The sequence below is a fragment of the Accipiter gentilis genome, chromosome 5 (assembly GCF_929443795.1).
Source record: "Accipiter gentilis chromosome 5, bAccGen1.1, whole genome shotgun sequence".
Lineage (NCBI taxonomy): Eukaryota > Metazoa > Chordata > Aves > Accipitriformes > Accipitridae > Astur > Astur gentilis.
Window position 1 is genome coordinate 24,745,092 of NC_064884.1, and position 17,512 is coordinate 24,762,603.

At 40.5% G+C, this 17,512-nt stretch overlaps 1 protein-coding gene across 3 annotated transcripts; it reads left to right on the plus strand.

The window, feature by feature from the left end:
- The first annotated feature begins 664 nt into the window (after positions 1-664).
- Positions 665-15,242, plus strand: TBPL1 (TATA-box binding protein like 1). Of its 3 annotated transcripts, none has more exons than XM_049800196.1 (7): positions 665-859; positions 7,318-7,504; positions 8,165-8,247; positions 9,726-9,789; positions 11,530-11,633; positions 11,734-11,828; positions 14,708-15,242. In XM_049800196.1, the coding sequence occupies exons 2-7, from the start codon at positions 7,370-7,372 to the stop codon at positions 14,776-14,778; spliced, it is 552 nt and encodes a 183-aa protein (XP_049656153.1). In that variant the 5' UTR covers positions 665-859; positions 7,318-7,369; the 3' UTR covers positions 14,779-15,242. The 3 variants fall into 3 exon arrangements, with proteins under 3 accessions (XP_049656153.1, XP_049656154.1, XP_049656155.1); XM_049800197.1 differs by lacking the exon at positions 665-859 and adding an exon at positions 1,167-1,390; XM_049800198.1 differs by lacking the exon at positions 665-859 and adding an exon at positions 1,422-3,624.
- Positions 15,243-17,512: the final 2,270 nt, after the last annotated feature.

A 17,512-nucleotide genomic window follows, 5' to 3' on the forward strand; every position in this document is an offset into this window, starting at 1 on the left:
AAGTTGCGTGTAGCAAACTACAGAAGCCTGAGGACAAGCAGCCTCACAGAAACGCCAGGGACGTGCCACAAGCGTTCGCGCCATCTGGTCTGCAAACTGGATCAGATCTCCTGCCGGGCGGCTGGCAAAGGTGCTGCCTCAGACGGTGCGGTTGGGATCAACCCTGCATCAGCTGGCCAAAAGCCACGGACCGCGGGCCCACCGGCAGCGGGCGTGCAGGCAGGGGCTTCCAGGGTGGCCCACAGCCAGCCCTCCTGCTTAGCAGCCGGAAAAATTTTTCACCTGACAAAAATTTCACCTGACAAACGCGCGGCTCCCCCGGGAGCTCCAGGGCAACGCGGCGCCTCGGGGCCCTTTCACGACGGGCGCCCCGGCGCAGCTGAGGGTAGAAGCCTCCCTGCGCCCGGCCTGGGGCGCCGCGGCGCAGCTGAGGGTAGAAGCCTCCCTGCGCCCGGCCTGGGGCGCCGAGGCAGCGCCAACGGGCCCCAGCGCCGTAACTGCCCGGTTAGGCCGCGGCGGGGCAGCCCAGAGCCTCCGGCCCGCCCCGGGCGCTGCCGCCACCCTCGGCCCGCCGTGCCTGAGGGGGCGGCAGACGAAAGCGGAAGTGCGCTGCTAGCGCGGCGGCGGCCGCCGCCCCCCCCTTTCCTCCCCTCCCGCCGCCGTGACTTCCGGCGGCCGCTCTAGCCGGCGCCGCGTCTATGCCCGCGGCGCTGGGGGATGTTTATTGTCGCGGGGAGTCGGCCCAGGACCCGGAACGCCGCCGGGCGCCAGCGGCGGGGCGCCTAGCGACCGGCATCCCGCTCCGCCCCGCCCCGCTCCGCCCCGAGCGCCGCCGCCCGCCCAGCCGCCCGCCCGCACGGTAACGGCTGCCGCCCGCCGACGGGCCGCGCTCCTTCTCCTCCTCCTCCTCCTCCTCCTCCTCGCCGCCGCCTCGGGGGGCCGCGGCCCGGCGGGACCCGCAGCCCCTGCCCGGGGCGTCTGGGGCGGGGGGGGGGGGGGGGACGGGGACGCGGCTCCGCCGCCCGCGCGCGCCGGGGGGGGCCGTTGGGCACCCGCGCCCCCCCCGCCCCCCCACCCCCCCCCCCCACCTCCCGCTACCGCCGTCCCTTCCCGGCTGAGGTGAGGGAGGCGGCGGGCGGCCTCCCCCCGCGCCCCCGCCCTGCCGCGGCCCTTGCCGGCTCCTCCCGCCGCGGTGCCGTTCCCCCCTCGGGGCGGGCGGGCCGCCGTATCCGGGAGAGGAAGGGGACAGAGCATCCTCCAGGGGAAACGGCCCGTTCCCCGGCAACCGGCGAGGCTGCCCCGAGGGGCACCGGGTGCCCCGCGCCCGAGCCCCCGAAATAGCGTGCCGGGCCCCGGGGGGCTCTGTAACAGCCCCTGCCCCGCGCTGCAGGTAAGGAAGGGCGGGCGTGAGCCGGCGCTGCCGAGCGGCGGAGACCGGCGTGGCTAGGCCGCCTCCTGCCTGCGCTTTGTTTCTGCCGGGCTCGGCGGAGAAGTTTTCGGCCGGGGTTGGAGGGGAAAGCAAGTGATTATTTGTTAACCTGAGTGTCGTGACGGCGGTACGCGCGGGGCTTTGAGTGAGATTCCCGGCAGCGTGTATAGGAAGAGCCGCTTCTGTTCCCTCGGTCCGGCCGTGCAAACGGGAAATGTGTGACCGGGAGGGGGGCACGAGAGGCTTACCTGTTGTGTTAAAAGATTTCGTAACGGCAAAACCGATTTTTTATTTTTCTTGCAATATTTTATCAAGTCGGAACGGCCACCTAGCCTGTCAGCCCAGACTTTTGTCACACTTACGCCGACGTATCGTAAAAGACCTAAAGGATCGTTCTTAATGCTTGGCATTCGACTATTACTGGGTATTATAAGGGAAAGATGGCACAGAATGGGATGCGAGCGACTCTTGCTTTGAATATGAATGGACTTCTTTTTGATGAGAAAGATTTGAGGAAAAGGGCCTGTTGTTAATTATTTAAAAATACGCTTTCTGGGCTTGTTCTGTAAACTGTTTGGCTTTATTCCTGCAACTGGCTTTGTGTTGGCAGACCGCAGGTCCGCGGGGATGCAGTAGGCTTATCTGAGAGACTTGACAGCGAGATTGGGCATTTGTGTCCTGCTTGCTTATGGCATAACTGGTTTCATCATTCTATGCATTGGTCTTAATTGGACAAATCCCTACTTTGACAATGGTTTTATGCGTATTTGGAAATTTTCTCCTTCTCCAAAATACATTTGTTTCATTCTGTGGGAGATAGTCATGACTGTGCAAATCTTGAAAGGTGAGAATATTAGCTTCAAGATGACCTTTTGCTTTAGGGGCAATTTAACTTGCCACTAGAGACAACAAAAAGTAAAAGCATGCCCTGCTAGCTCATTGGCTGTACCTAAAGAGAGTTGTTCAGACCAGAGGATTTTCTATACAGACAGTAGTAGCTATGTTGCTCTCAGTTCTGGGGAGTCATTCACCTGCCACCATGACTGTATATTCTATCCAAGAATTCAAGCAGATTTTGGGGGTCTGTCACCTCCAGCGCTTCATATAGACCTGTTTTCTGAGGGGCCGAACGCAAATCTTAAAAAATGCACCTTCAGTGGAAGGATGTAAGCGACTTTTCCTTGTTCCTGATGAGCCCATAATTTTGTGCGTTCTCTGTTTTCATGTGGAAACCTCATATGGAGGAGGTTACTGTTAACTTCTTAAAAAATGCTTTTGAAGCATTAGTTTGATGAATGCCTACTGGCACAGTAGTGACAGATAGCCCTTCAGCTGGGCTGTTGGAACTGTTTGTGGGGTTGGTCAGTTGGTTAGCTGCTTTGGAGCAAGGTTAAAAATAACCAGTAGAAGTTGCTTATACTTAGGCTGCTGGTGAAAAAGGTGTTTATTAAACTGTTCTGACATTAACATAACCATTGTTAGATACCCCCATCTACCTTTACAGCTCAGAGTTTCTAGGATCAAAGGTAGCCAAAAGCTTAAAATAAGACTTTGTTTATATACCCCATCCTAAGTGCCTTTCCTCTCTCTTTGATGATGGCGGTGTGGTTGGTTTGGTTTGGAACTTTTTGAAGACGGAAAGCACTGGCTTTTTTTAGATTGTAAGATTTCAGTGCAGGGTGTTTGTCTTCATGTGTGTTTATACAGTATCTAAAATAGTATGGCCGTGGTCCTAACTGGGGTATGGGTATGGGTAATGCTTTGTTAACAACTTGAGTGTTCATTCCTTCCTCTGAAGAATTTCTTATTCTGGGCAGTTTCTCTAGTTTCAGTGTAGAATACATTACTTTACAGTGTCAAATATCCTTGAGGGTTTTTTTTGTTGGTTTCATTTTCATGTTCTTTATTATGCTTTACGCATCTACTTTTTTTCTCCCCTTCCTCTTTTTTAATTCCTAGGGTAATATTCCAGATGTATACCTGAAATCTGTGTTGAAAAGAAAGAACAAACTTTTAAAATTTCCTTGTTAAAATAAAATAAAATAATACAAACTTTGCAGAGATGTATTTAAGCTTTTTTTCTCTATTGGGTTAGATTGTGTTACGCTGGTGCAAGAGAACTTGAAATCAAAGTTGTCTAGTTTCTTGTGCTGGAGAAAGCCATAATCTAAAAGAAACGCTGCACATATAGACAGGTAAATGATTTTATTTTCAATTTTAGCCTGTTATTAAATTAACATTAACTGGAACAATAAAATTTTAGAAATGACATTTAAGCTGCCACAATTCAAAGATTCAGATGAGAGAACCTTTGGGCAAAATTAATCAACAAAACCTAAGGTGAGCTCAGTAAAATCAACTTGGGCATTTGCAGATTCAGAACTGGAAAGAACCAGATGTTTGGTTTCTACTCGGTCCCTCTGTTCTGCAAGTGTAGCTGCATAAATATGGAATAGTAACTGACTTGTATGTAAGGCTGTTGCTTGATCTCAAAATGTATTTGTAAAAGCATGGGAGCATTATTTTCCCCATTTTGCAGATAGGAGACAGAAATGCAGAAATTCAGGTTTTGGGAAGTAATGTAATGGGCCAGGGCTACACAGCAGGGATACAGTAGTGTGTATCAATAGCATAGAAGACAAGAGAAAACTGGGAAAGAGGAGGATCAGAATGTTGTTCAGGACTCCTGTGTTCCAGCTAGTCATGCTACTGGAGATAACATATAAATCAGAGCTTCTGCTCACATGATTCCTATGAATTTGGATTTCCTTGAGACTTCCCAAAGAAAGGTAGCGGGATGTCTTTTCTCTAGATTTTTTTTTTCTTTGTTGTCAGTACAGTGTGAGACATTAAAATTAACACTTAAGGCAGAGATTGCAATAGGTTATGTTCACTCACTGCTTGGACAGGAATATCCAAGTCTAGAAACATTTTGGCTTACCCAGTATTTCTAAACCATGCCTTGGGAGAGGTTAACATTGTATTTGTATCCTAAATGGGAATGGGTGTATTCAAAATTGTTGACGCTTAGATTCAGGTTTTCAAAGAACACGGGTAGTATTTAGCAGCAGCAAATAAAGATTTTTCTCAATACAAATGAGAAAAACTTGGTAATTAATATTTGCAACGTTCAATATTTGAGTGAAAATTTTAACAATGAAATGCTTCTGTTAGATCAAGTAACATTAAAGTAGAATAAAGGCAGTTTTCAGTATTTTTACACTGTATTCATATACTGCTGCTCTAACAAATTATGCCCCTTTTTAACTGAACGTCACAAAACATAGTCTAGAATATTAGCTACAGCTGAAATTAAATTTCAGATTAAAAAGCTCCTCCCTAAATATCTGTTGTCTTGAACTTTCACAACATGGCTAATGAAAACAGGGGCACGCTTACTGTAATGTTGTGTAATTCTTCTCCCATTAAAATCTATGCAAGTAGGTTGTACTTCTAATCAAGATACACCATAATTGCTGAAAACATCATTACTGACAGCTCCACACCATATTAATGTTCTTTTTTTCCTGTAGATCCCCCTTTAATGATAGAACTTTTCCTTTTAAATAGTGATTTTCCTTGCTTTCAACCCCTTTTTCCTTTGTTCTTAATGAGCACGTGACTTTTCTCCCCGGATCTGTTTAAGACAAGCCATCAGAGTTTTATGGGGACATTTTCGTACAGTATTATGGTTTGCTTAGAGGTTAGTAACCTTTTAAGGGTGTTATGCATAACGATGTTACTCTTTCAGAATGTAGAGATTGAGGGTACCAGTAGAAACTTGCTGATAATTGGGAGACGCTGCTGATAGGAGGTATCTTGTTTTCTTACATGGCAATTGTTCCTGGGTTCCAGTAAGTGAACTCAGCAAGAGCCAGGACTTGGAGCCAGGGTGGAAAACAAATGCCTCTCTGAAGATGCCATGGGTTCCAGCTCCTTGCTCTGTGCTGGCCCTGCATGCATGCCATTCAAAATCTGCACATGTGCTATCTTTGGATCTGGTGCCATAAATTGCTAACCCAATCTGTAGTAGTCCATCAAAACCAGATGGAATAAGTAATTTCTAACTTTGAGGATTCATATAATTTCTTGTTTAAAAAAAAAAAAAAAAAAAGGGATCTGGGAATACTAATTAGTTACTGTTTGTTCTCTTTGCCTGCTTTCCCCCTCACCCCCACACGTAGCCTTTGGTTTCTCTGGTTTTCTCTCACTGTTCCTGCTGTTTTTTCATCTCTTTTCTGTGTTATTACTTGTCTTACCTTTTCTTATATTAGACAAGCCAACAATTACAGAATAATTCTTTCAGCCGGGAACAAGCTGTGCGGTAGAAGCAGCAACCATCACAGCAGTTGACCCAGTACATTATGCGCATCTGCCTTGTAGTTTATTACTTCTGTATTGTCAGTGAGTTCTAGTCAAAGGTGCACCTTGGGTGAGTTCTCAATTAGAGACTGTGGCATGATGTATAGAAGGTCGTAGTCAGATGAAAATACTGATAATAATGTAATTTTGTATCTTGAAGATTTCTGATATAGAACATAAGGCCAAAACATTTAAAGTGATATAAATGCATTACAGTCTGTTATGTATATTATTGTTCTTGATGCATAGTCTCCTGCTTCTTCCATGGCAATGACCATGTAGAGCATTTCATATATCTGGATTTTTAATTTGATTTTGCTCTTTGCTTTCTATTGTGTTCATTTTGGATTAAATACTACTAAAATTTAGATGAATGGATCAAGATAATATTGCCCCTATCTCTTAGGCTGTGCTCTACTTAGTCTACTTCACTTGGAGTAAACCTAAGTTTTTTACATTCTTCTACAAAAAAAATTCCTGAATGAACTACAGTATTTTGATATAAGTCCTTTTCATTATATACCAATGTGCTTATTTTTTTTGCCTCTCCTTTCCCCAAATACTTCACCTGAGATTTATTTGAGATGTCTGCTGTCTTAGGTTTGGTATGCTTACAGAAGATGCCGGGCAGTCTTGGGCTGGGCTGAGCGGTAGCCCAACAGCCTGTCTTGTGATCCTCCTCCCCTAGTTGAGGTGTGTGTTAGGAGTGTCACCTTCAACGTGCACAGGCAGACTGGACGCTTCCTGGCTGCCTTAGGTTTGCTGTGCGTGCACTGTGCGGTCATCCTGTGCCTTCACAGGTACTCATGCTTTTCCTCAGAAACACCGGATTTTACTCTGCACGTACAATACGTTCCTCTATGCAGTTCCTGTGAGCAGTGTTGGAAGGGGGTGAGAGGCTACTGTGGCTCAGCCCAGGCTGTTGCTGCCACCAGGACATTCTGTATAGTTCGCATTATGCTATTGTATTGGGAGAGATGGGCCAAGAGTGCTGGATGGAGATGGGAAAGCTGTGGTAGCAGTCTGTCTACAGGCTGCAGTTTGTGTAACCCATGTTAGTTCAAAGTTATTCAGCAGGCTCATCCATTCCAACACAAACATCAAGCTGTTCTGAATTATCAACTTCAGCAGAGAAGTGCATTTTCCTGAGGTGTCTAATGACATCCTCAAATGAGCTGAGGAAAGATTATCCACTGGAGCTATGGAAAAAGTTTCAGTAATCTTTACTGTATCCCAATATAGTTGGTAAGAGTTGTAACATATTTAAGAGTTGTTTAGATATTTTATACATATATATATATATGTATACACACTTTATTTCTGTTAAGTCTGGCAACATGGCTTCAAACAAGTAACCTATTTTCTAGCATACAGGATGCAGACACCCCCCCTTCCCCACACACAGTTAAATGAGTCAGAGGGTAGTCACTTCTCCTTCTTGTCTCATTTAAGGGACGAATACATACAATGGCATTAGTAGGCAATTTTCTACTGCTGTGTTTAATTTTATCACTTTTGTTTCACAGGATGTGGTCTTCATGGTGAGCTGGTGGGAAAACTGAGTTGTAAATCACCCCAATGGATGCGGACAGTGATGTTGCATTGGACATTTTAATCACAAATGTAGTGTGTGTTTTTAGAACAAGATGTCATTTAAACTTGAGGAAGATCGCATTAGAGGGAGCAAATGTGATATACAAGCGTGATGTTGGGGTAAGAGATTCAACGTGCCTCAATTATCTATTTTTACAAATGTTCCTTAAGCTAAACATTCTTGTGTCTGACATCTGTGTATGATGGATAGAGAAGAACATAGTTTTATTTCTGTATTTCTGTCTTGATAGGCATTTAGTCTGTCATACACTAAACGTACAGTAAGGGGAGTGGGTAAATATTGTCTCAGAAGACTGCAACTATTGAGGTTACTAGTGTGTATAAGACATGTGATGAGACATCTTACACCTCAGGGTCTGTTTTTGCCTCCCAAAATTTGACAGTTTTGTCAAGAAAGTATATCCTGATAAGGAGTCAGCAATGTGGGAGTCACTGTAAATAGAAAAAAATTAGCACAATGCTTGTAGCTTTCAGCTTTTTATTCAGAGGAAAATACCTTCATTTAATCTGTTTTGTGAACACTGAATCACTGGCTGAGATATTCCACGCTTACTTTGCTCTTCTCAAGAGCTGTTTGTTTGTTTGTTTTTTTAATTACTGAAAGAGATTAAGGAACAGTTCAAGGCTATAAAAAATAAAGGAAGTATTAGTGTAACAGTTGATTTGTCTAATAGTTGATTTTTTTTTTTTTTCCCCCTAGTATGAAATTGAACTACCACTAATTCCCAATTCTTCCACTTTTATTTTTTTTCTTTTTAGAAAGTATTAATGAAGCTTAGGAAGCCTAGGATTACCGCCACAATTTGGTCCTCAGGAAAAGTTATTTGCACAGGAGCCACAAGGTGAGTTCATGAAGATTCTTTCTCTAGCTGTAAATTCTTGTGTATTTTAAAATAAATGTTATAAATGAAGAAAATGGCAAGAGGCAGTATTTGCCACTGTTAAGATTCACTTATACAGGATCACACATAGATCTTTGCCAAGCTACATATTTAGGAGCAAGTTTTCTATATGAAGTGTCTGCCTCAGTGTCCTGGTTTCAGGTGGGGTAGAGTTAATTTTCTTTCTAGTAGCTGGTATAGTGTTATGTTTTGGATTCAGTATGAGAAGAATATTGATAACACACCAATGTTTTCAGTTGTTGCTAAGTACTGTTTAGACTAAGTCAAGGATTTTTTTAGCTTCTAATGCCCAGCCAGCGAGAAGGCTGGAGGGGCACAAGAAGTTGGGAGGGGACACAGCCAGGACATCTGACCCAAACTGGCCAAAGGGGTATTCCATACCATGTGACGTCATGCCCAGTATATAAACTGGGGGGAGTTGGCCTGGGAGGGGATCGCTGCTCAGAACTAACTGGGCATTGTTTGGCAAGTGGTGAGCAATTGCATTGTACATCACTTGTTTTGTATATTCCAATCCTTTTATTATTATTGTAATTTTATTATTGTTATTATAATCACGATTAGTTTCTTCCTTTCTGTTCTATTAATCTGTTATTATCTCAACCCACAAGTTTTACCTTTTTACTTCCTATTCTCTCCCCCATCCCACTGGGTGGGGAAGAAGTGAGTGAGCAGCTGTGTGGTGCTTAATTGCTGACTGGGGTTAAACCACAACGCTCAGACTAAGGTGAAATCATAAATAACATCAGTTCAGCCTTCTGGGAGAGCAGCAGGGAAGACTACTTTATGAGAACATCCTAGAGATTTAATTTGAGAACTCTTTAAGAATTCTATGTTTTTAGTCAGAACTTGAAATTTGGGAAGGAATGACCTTTTCTGAGGGATATCTCCTACTCTTTCATGAAAACCCACCTGAATTTAATCAAGTTGTACAGTATTGAGGGACTGGAAAGAAGCAAAAGCAGGGTCTCAGTTCAGATAGATCTAAGACTTGCTAAACTCATAACAGCTGAATTCCTTTAAGATATGTCTGCATTATGGAGTAAGGATAAGGTACAATAGTAAATTTGCATACTTTCTGCATATGTTCTCTGTCTCAAAAAGGAAGGTGATTGTTTAGGACGTTAACTCCAGACTACCCATAATCGTATCTGTTTCGTAAGAGTATGTCTCCCACTTCAGCTGGAGCTGAGTGCCAGGATATTCTTCAAACAGGGCGTAAAGGACTCCATTTGACTATCTAGATAGTTAAAACGTAATACGTACAGTAGGATATAATGAAGGCTGTCCATGTGATCATGGTTCATGTGCTACATGATATAACAGTTCACCTTGTAGTCTGAGTAGCTATTGTGGTATGTGTGCACACAAATACATTTATTTCTGTTAATGCTAGATTCTTTTCTTTCTCTTTATAGTGAAGAAGAAGCTAAATTTGGTGCCAGACGATTAGCTCGTAGTCTACAGAAATTAGGTTTTCAGGTAATTCTAATGAAAAAGGACTTGTATGACTCAAGGAATGCTGGTAGTCCATTTTTTAAGAAAGAAACAAATATGAGGGAGCATAACAATTTAGCAGTGAGCATGTTTTCATTCAGATGTCCCTTTTGTGTTGGCATACGTTTTCCAGATGCTGGCTAAAGAGAAGCTGTTTTATTTTGTGGATTTGAGTTTCATTTGGCAGCTCAGAGAAGTGCTTCTTCACTGGCTAATGAACAACAAAATTTGTTTAATAAATGAACCACCCACAGATGTTTCTTGGATAGAATTTAGAGTATCTTGAAAGATTTATTTGGAAGGAGTGCTGTAGAGTATAAACCTAACTGTCATTTGAACATAGTTTTCCCTCGTTTCTGATGGAATAGCAGATATGTGTCCATCTTGTTAAGGGCAAGTTTGAGCCTCTAATTAAAGAGGAGACAAAAAGTGCTTCTGCACTGTCAGGATGCACAGCAAGAAATAAGCCAAATAAAATACTTAGAACGTGAAACCCCTCTTTTTTTCTGGGCTTGGGTTAACATTACCAGTCAAAAACACCACTTGCATTTCATAGTAAATGTTGAAAAACAGCAATATGAATGACTTAAAATTACACATTTTAGTACTCTAAAACTTCCTGGTAGTCAGTTATGCTGTTTACCCACAGTTTCAGTTTACAGACAGACAATTACATAGACACAGTGGCTGTCCTTTGGGAGGGACAGGCTACCTTTGATTGTAGTACATAAAGGCAGCGGTGATGGGCTGTTGTGGTAGTGCTGCATCAGACCCAAGCAGAATTTAGACACTCTTACTGTTATGAATGCATACATTAGACCCAGCCTCTTAAAGTTGGAATGGAACATGAAATCACTGAGGTGAACAGTGCTTCCAGGGTGGACACACCAAGTTTTATAATAAAGTGAGTGGTTTAAATGGAATATATTTTGAAGATTAAATTGATAGTTGACCTTTTATAAAGATAAGTTGCTTCTACTGGTAGTATTCTTCTAAAAACTTTTGACTAAGTAAAGATCATTTTAAGTTTAGGAAATCTCAGAAAATTAACAAAAGTTTATTCAGTGATATTTCCAACACTGACTTCTCAGCAGTGCAGTTGTTTGTTTAGGAATTGTCCATTGACTATTTTATTGTCATCTAAAATAGCTGTGGTAAAGAATAACTGAAAGCCAGTAGTTTGAGCTGGGTTTCAGAAAGTAATGGAGTAGAAAACCAGCTTGCTGTACTGGCCACTGGAGATTTGAAACAAAAAAAAATTTCACCTTTTTTCTTATTCTTAGCTTTAATAAAAATGGTGTATAGCAACAAGGCATTAAAGAAGTTTTCAAATTGTGTAAGATTCTTGTAACAATGAAATCTAAGCTTTTTCTCTGCTTATTTTGATGTTGGATGAGCTATTTAATTTAGTTTCTTTTCAATTTGGTGGTGTTTAGTACAGCAATATGAGTTGTTTCTGTGTCTCATTCTTAAACTGTGCTGTAACCATATAATATAACTGTGAAGTGTCTAGTTCAACAGTTACTGTGCCACAGAAGGATAAAGCGATTTGAGTCCATTAAGTACTGTTTAGATTCCTATTAGAAATGCATCAATCACAAGGTTTTAATTTTGAAATCTCATCAAAATATTCTAATTAGTATTCTAACTTTTTTTTTGCAACCCATACATCTGCCTCACTGTAAACTGAATTTCTAATGTCTTTTTTTCCTCTCTTTTGAAAAGGTAATTTTCACAGATTTTAAAGTTGTGAATGTTTTAGCAGTGTGCAACATGCCCTTTGAGATCAGATTGCCAGAATTTACGAAGAATAACAGACCTCATGCGAGGTACAGTAGAATTTTAAAGAATTATAATCTTGGCATACTTCTTAAGCTTTTCTTTTTCAATTCTAGATCTATAATTCTTACCTTTTATTTTGTTTTCTAGTTATGAACCAGAACTTCATCCTGCCGTGTGTTACAGAATAAAAACTCTCAGAGCTACCTTACAGATTTTTTCCACAGGCAGTATCACAGTTACAGGTATTTTGATGTCAAAAATAAATATTTAACTTGTTGGGAATATTTAACTTTAGGGCCAGTAGGTTTAGGAAAGTAAGATGTTTGAAGTAGTCAAAAGATATGGTGAAGGGATTTTGTTTCCCAGGACTAGCACCTAGTTTGTTTTTGAGTGAAAGTGCCGAAAGAGTTGTAGAGAAAGTGTTATTATTAGTAGGCTCAAAAATTACTGGGTTTTATAGAAACAAAAGTGAGATAAGACTTGAGAATGCAGGTATTTATTGTTTACTTGAATTTTCTTCTTTTTTTTTTTTTGCCTTTATAGTGCTGTAAATTACACTGCATGTAGCGTTAACATCCCTTTCATAAATACGTTTCCAAACTGGAGATTTATGGAAGTGTATAGGATAGCATAGCATTTTGTCATAACTGAACTTGACCAATACTTGCAGTTCTTCAGACTTGTGCTCTTTCTCTTAAAGCTCAGCTGAGAGAGAACCATCACCTGAATCACAGGCATTAGTGATTTTTCCCCATGTAATCAGACGTATGATTGTCCTGGGTCTTGAAGATGCCATGCCGTGGTTTTTTTCCTCTCTCATCCTAATTTTAATTTTCCATTCTTTGTTATGTTTGCTTGTGAGGTGTCCACCATAGGCTTCCAGATACGAGAAGCCAGGTTTTTTTAGAGAATTCCCCTTAAAATGGTACAGAACCAAAAAATATCACTTTATATCACTTTAGTGGGAATTCTGTCTTGTGGTTGTTAGACCTCAGCTACCAGTTCCGAAGTTGGGATTTTTATTTTCACATCTTAACTCCTTAACAAATACCTAGGCTTTAAAGGGAACACTTCTCACAAGATATCGGGAGAAGTATTTTTTAAAGAAGACTCCATCAGATTTGGTAATCTGAAAATATAGGGCTAAAAAGTATTTCAAGATAGCAGTATATGTTCTGAACAGAGCAACTGGTCTAGCCAAAACTAGAAACTAAATTTAAAATAAATAAGAAGCTTGAGTATCACTGCAGTAGTAAAAGGCTGTCAGAGTATCTTGTCAGCCTCCTAAGGAGTTTTAGTCTTTCTGTAAGATTCTTACTACTCCTTATATAAGACAAAATCACTTTCATATTTCCAGAATTGTTCTTTGAAATATGAAGGCAAATATGGTAAATAGCAAAGTTTTACTTCCTTCTGGTTTACTTGTTAAAGTCAGTTTGAAATATTTGAGATCCCTTTTGGTTTTGAAGCCTTCTCTTTTGCCTAGGCCTTTCTTCTAGGGGAAAAAAAGAGTCCACAGTCTTATGCTTTTTGTTCTAAAAATTTTTAAAATTACTTTTCAACCTTACTCCCTCTAAAGTGCATTCAGATGAGGTTCTGTTTCACCATTCATATTTCTGTAGTACTAGTACTTGTCATGCCACTAACTCAAAGAATTTTATTTGAGATACATAATTAGAAATGTTATAAAAAAATAGGAAAGTGTTTTGTTTTTTTTTAATGGGACAAGTATAAAAAGATTTAGAGTTACATTGAGAGAAGAAAAAGAACTGATATGTAATCGGAAGAAGTATTAATTTTTCTTCCTCCAAAATGAGCGATGGGGGGTGTGTGTGTGTGTTGATTTGTTTTCTTCTCTTACACTCTCTGCAAAGATGATCCAGTTTTTACACTTCTTCAGCCCTACAGGGAGTGACTTTTTTTTTTTTTTTATAAGAATGATTTCCCTACTCATACTCTCACTTTCTGAAGGCTTTCTCTAGAAGTTGCTTTTTTTGTAATAGCAGACAAATTTAAGGAAGGTGCAATATCTGCCCAGAAAGCAAGTATCCTTCACCAGGCTTGTTTTAGGGGAGTGCTTAATTCACAAAGTTTGAAAATACAGGAAGAATCCTATTCCATTCCATTTTTTTTCTGACTGAGCGTGCAAATTAAAACAGTATTTCCATAATTACTTAAATAAGTAACTTTATAACTTATTTAACTTTTGATTTGGGGGAACCATTTTGAATAGTTCTCTATATTTGGAAGAAATTTTTGAAGTCTAAAGCAAGCTAAAAAACCAATGAGTTCATAGTCATCAAAGCACATGAGAAATTGCTTTTTCATTTATCTGCATCACCAAACTTCTGCCATGTTGCTGCTCGCTTATTTGGAATCTTAATTGTTCATTGCATAAAATGGTTTAGTACAGTTAGAAAGCGTCACTAGTTCATTCTTCCTTTTCTTTCCCCAAATGTTCATAGATTGTGTTAGGTAACCTTCATATGCTTCATCCTGAGACAATAACCATTCTCTGGCTTGCAGGTTTTGTCCTGAGATGAATGGTGATGCTATTTGCAAAATCCAGACTAGAAAGTAATAGTCTATAATTTTCAAACATAAAATAACACTGCTTGAAACATACTCAGGTTAAATGCAGCATTATTTAGCAGTAGTTTTTGTTGGTAGGTTTTTAAAAGAAGAGCTAAAAGTGGCTAGGCTTTGACTAATACAAATTCCTAGAAGATTAGCATAAGTAAAAGTATTTCTTTTACTTCTGCCACTCAGGCTCTGCCGTCTTCTCTGGACTGACTTTTTAAGCAAGTAAATCAAAAAGCACCCAAGTTGTTATGAAATTAAATGACAGTATTATTTATTTGTAGTCTAGCCATTCACCAGTGTAGAACATTGTGCAGATTTCATGCAAGAGTCTTTTCTTGTAAGTAAAAGTGATCAGAGGAACACCTTCTTAAGTTGGGAGGAATGGGGGAGAAATTATTTTTGACTACAGTATAAAGTTGTAGTAGCTAAAAATATTAAGGTTATTTTAAAGATACTATTGTTTTAATTTCCATTTCCCTGATTTTTCTCTTCCTACTGCCTTTTTTTTTTTTTTTTTTTTTTTTTAAATATATCTCAGGGCCAAATGTAAAGGCTGTTGCCAGTGCTGTGGAACAGATTTACCCGTTCGTGTTTGAAAGCAGGAAATAAATTTTATAATTCACCACTTGATGGTTAGGTTCCCTAACCAAGCACCTTTAAAGACTGCTGCACATTGGACTAAACGCAAAAAGGAAAACTGGACCAACCATAGCAGAGGAATACAGACTCTTTTACTTGCTCATGGCTACAGTATAAACTCCAGTTCTTTTGGATTTTACTCTTAACAGTGCTGTATTGTAAAAACAGAAGTTTACAAGATATGAAATTGCTGCTTTTAAAAAGACATTCTATTTATTTTTGCAGTAATTTCTGTGTATTCATAAGCAAAGCTGTCACGATGTGCACTACCTTTAAAACATTATTTTTTTTTCTTAGTTTGAGCTTGTGTTTTATTTGTGAATAGTCTTTTACATTTTTGTATGCTGAATATTGGGCACCAAAGAAGCTGTAAAAGTTATCTTTTTCACCTGATGAATGTGCACAAATAAAAGTTTGGAAAATATTTCTCTTCATACCTGTTCTGTTATATTCCTTTCCCTTTTTCTATTACAGTTAAAATTGTATAGCTGCAAATTAATTTGAAACAATGTAAGAATAGTCTTTTGCTGATACCTTCTGTTTCTAATTTAATTGTAGTACGTGTAAAACTTTGTGCGTGGGTTAGATTGAAATCTATAGTAGTTACGTATGTTTATCCGAGGATGAAATTTGGTTTGTTCCCAGTTCTCTTAACTACATGCCAGACTTCAAGTATTTTCTTGCTGTTACATGAAGAGAAGACGTTTCTAAATATAAAGGTCTACAGCGAGTGTTTTCCTATAGATGATGAGGAAATCTTATCAACTAAAGAAGCTACTGTAGAAAAAACCAACTGCCTTGTCCACCTACTGGATGCAAAAGGAAAAAAGTTACCATGTGAGCTTCGGTTTTCAGGAAAGTGGTGTTGTGCTTCAACTTGAGAAGATGGTATGGTCACGCTAATCCAGCCCCAGCCTATTGCTGAAGGATTAACACAGACCTTTTCTACACTCTTCTTACTGTATAATATTTTCATGACAGGAACTGCCAACAAGCAATGAAGCTTGATTCTGGCATGTATTATTGGTATTAATCTTGGACTTGGAAGCCAGTAGATGTTTCTCTCAGTAAGTGCACATTTGAAACAGAAGAGAGGTGAATGCTTAAAAGTAACTGCAAATGCTACTTTTAAAAAGATACAATAAATATGTATAAATGTATGTATGTCTTTTTTTCCCTATCTCACTGAAGAGAAATGTAACACTACTATTGTGTGCTGCAGGTAATACACAGTCTTAGTGGGTGCTAAAAATAGTAAACCATGAGCTGTTACTGTACCAGAAGTCACAGCTGTGAAAGAAAGGTGGAAAAACATCCTGAAGAAGCAACTGCCTAGCGTATTGTATTTAATCTGGCTGAGGGGATGGTATAGAAGTTGGGGCTGTTCATAGTGACTTTATGCAGAAATTATGGAAAGGAAGGAATAGTATGGGAAATGCTCAACTAAGCCCCTTGTGAACAAAAAGAAGCAACAATTTGTCACAAGCTTTAAGCAATGTATTAATAAAAGCCCTTTTAATCTCAGTATAGGTAAGAAAGAGAGGATTTATAAGCATGAAATTGTTAAGCTGAGTTCAACAGTCACGGAATTCATGATAAAGAGCAGGGAAAGGGATGCTTGCTACATGCAAGCTTTCCAATTCCTATAGAAGATAATGTGGACCTCGGCACTCCTGACACTAATGAGGATTTTGTGAAAAGTCAGAGAGAGCAATGGACGAACCATCATTAGGGAACATTAGTGTATTATTGTTACAATTTAAAAAAAGAAAAAGCAGAAGGTATTGAACAATGAACAAAATTGTAATGGGTTTTCCAGGAACAAAGTGTAGTCCTAAACTGATGAATGAGGATTTGGCCTTTATAACTACAATAGCTGTCTTAAATTAGGCTTGACTCTTTTTCTTTTGGATCAAATTACAAAGCGCTTGAGTCCTACCAGTGAAATTCTGGAGCTTTTGTGAAGCATATGTGTCTCCTAAATTTACCTATGGAGAAAGAGGAACGTTTCACTTTTTTCTTAGCACTGTCACATAGTATGAAGTCTGCCTGTTAGAACAAAAATGGAACATAATAATGAGCTGCAGTGTATTAAAATGGGAACTGTTTCTTTTCAAGTGCTGCTTAGATCCACGCTTGCAGTTTGGGGCCTTTGTAACAATCTGTAAGGGGGACAAAAAGCACACTACTAAACTTCCAGGGTAGTATTGAGAAATAATAATAGCAAATAAAGATTCCTTGAAATGCGTGCTCACCTATCCTAGCTCCAAGGGACCCTCAAACAAATACTCTTTAAAACCTCTGATGATGAAGGGCATTTGGCAGTGTATGTTTATGCTCAGGGATGTCACCATTTCCCATCACTGCTCTCAATCAGTAGGTCCCCATCTCAGTCTGGAATAAGACTTGCTGCTGCTGCTTATGCATGCATGCATATACACACACCCCCCCCTTCCCCATCTTCAAGAGTTTGTCTTTGTTTCCTTTGCCGTGTTACGCTGTCTCCACCTAGGCTCTCGCTATGGACTCCTGCAGTCACGATGTGGACCTGAGGCCAGACAGCATGCCTCAGCATGCTAGCTCTCACCTCCAGCATGAGGAGCGGTGCTTTGATTAAACTTACCTGTCAATCAATCAGTCAATCAGCTCTTCCTCAATGGCTGTGTTTTCTAGAGCACTGTTCATCTGTCCTTGGATTCTCCGG

Bases quoted from the DNA above. Each gene is read 5' to 3' on its own strand.
- TBPL1 (XM_049800196.1), top strand. From the start codon at position 7,370: ATGGATGCGGACAGTGATGTTGCATTGGACATTTTAATCACAAATGTA. The intron at 7,505-8,164 runs GTAAGAGATTCA...TTTTCTTTTTAG, and splicing joins TATACAAGCGTGATGTTGGG to AAAGTATTAATGAAGCTTAG. The intron at 11,634-11,733 runs GTACAGTAGAAT...TTTGTTTTCTAG, and splicing joins AATAACAGACCTCATGCGAG to TTATGAACCAGAACTTCATC.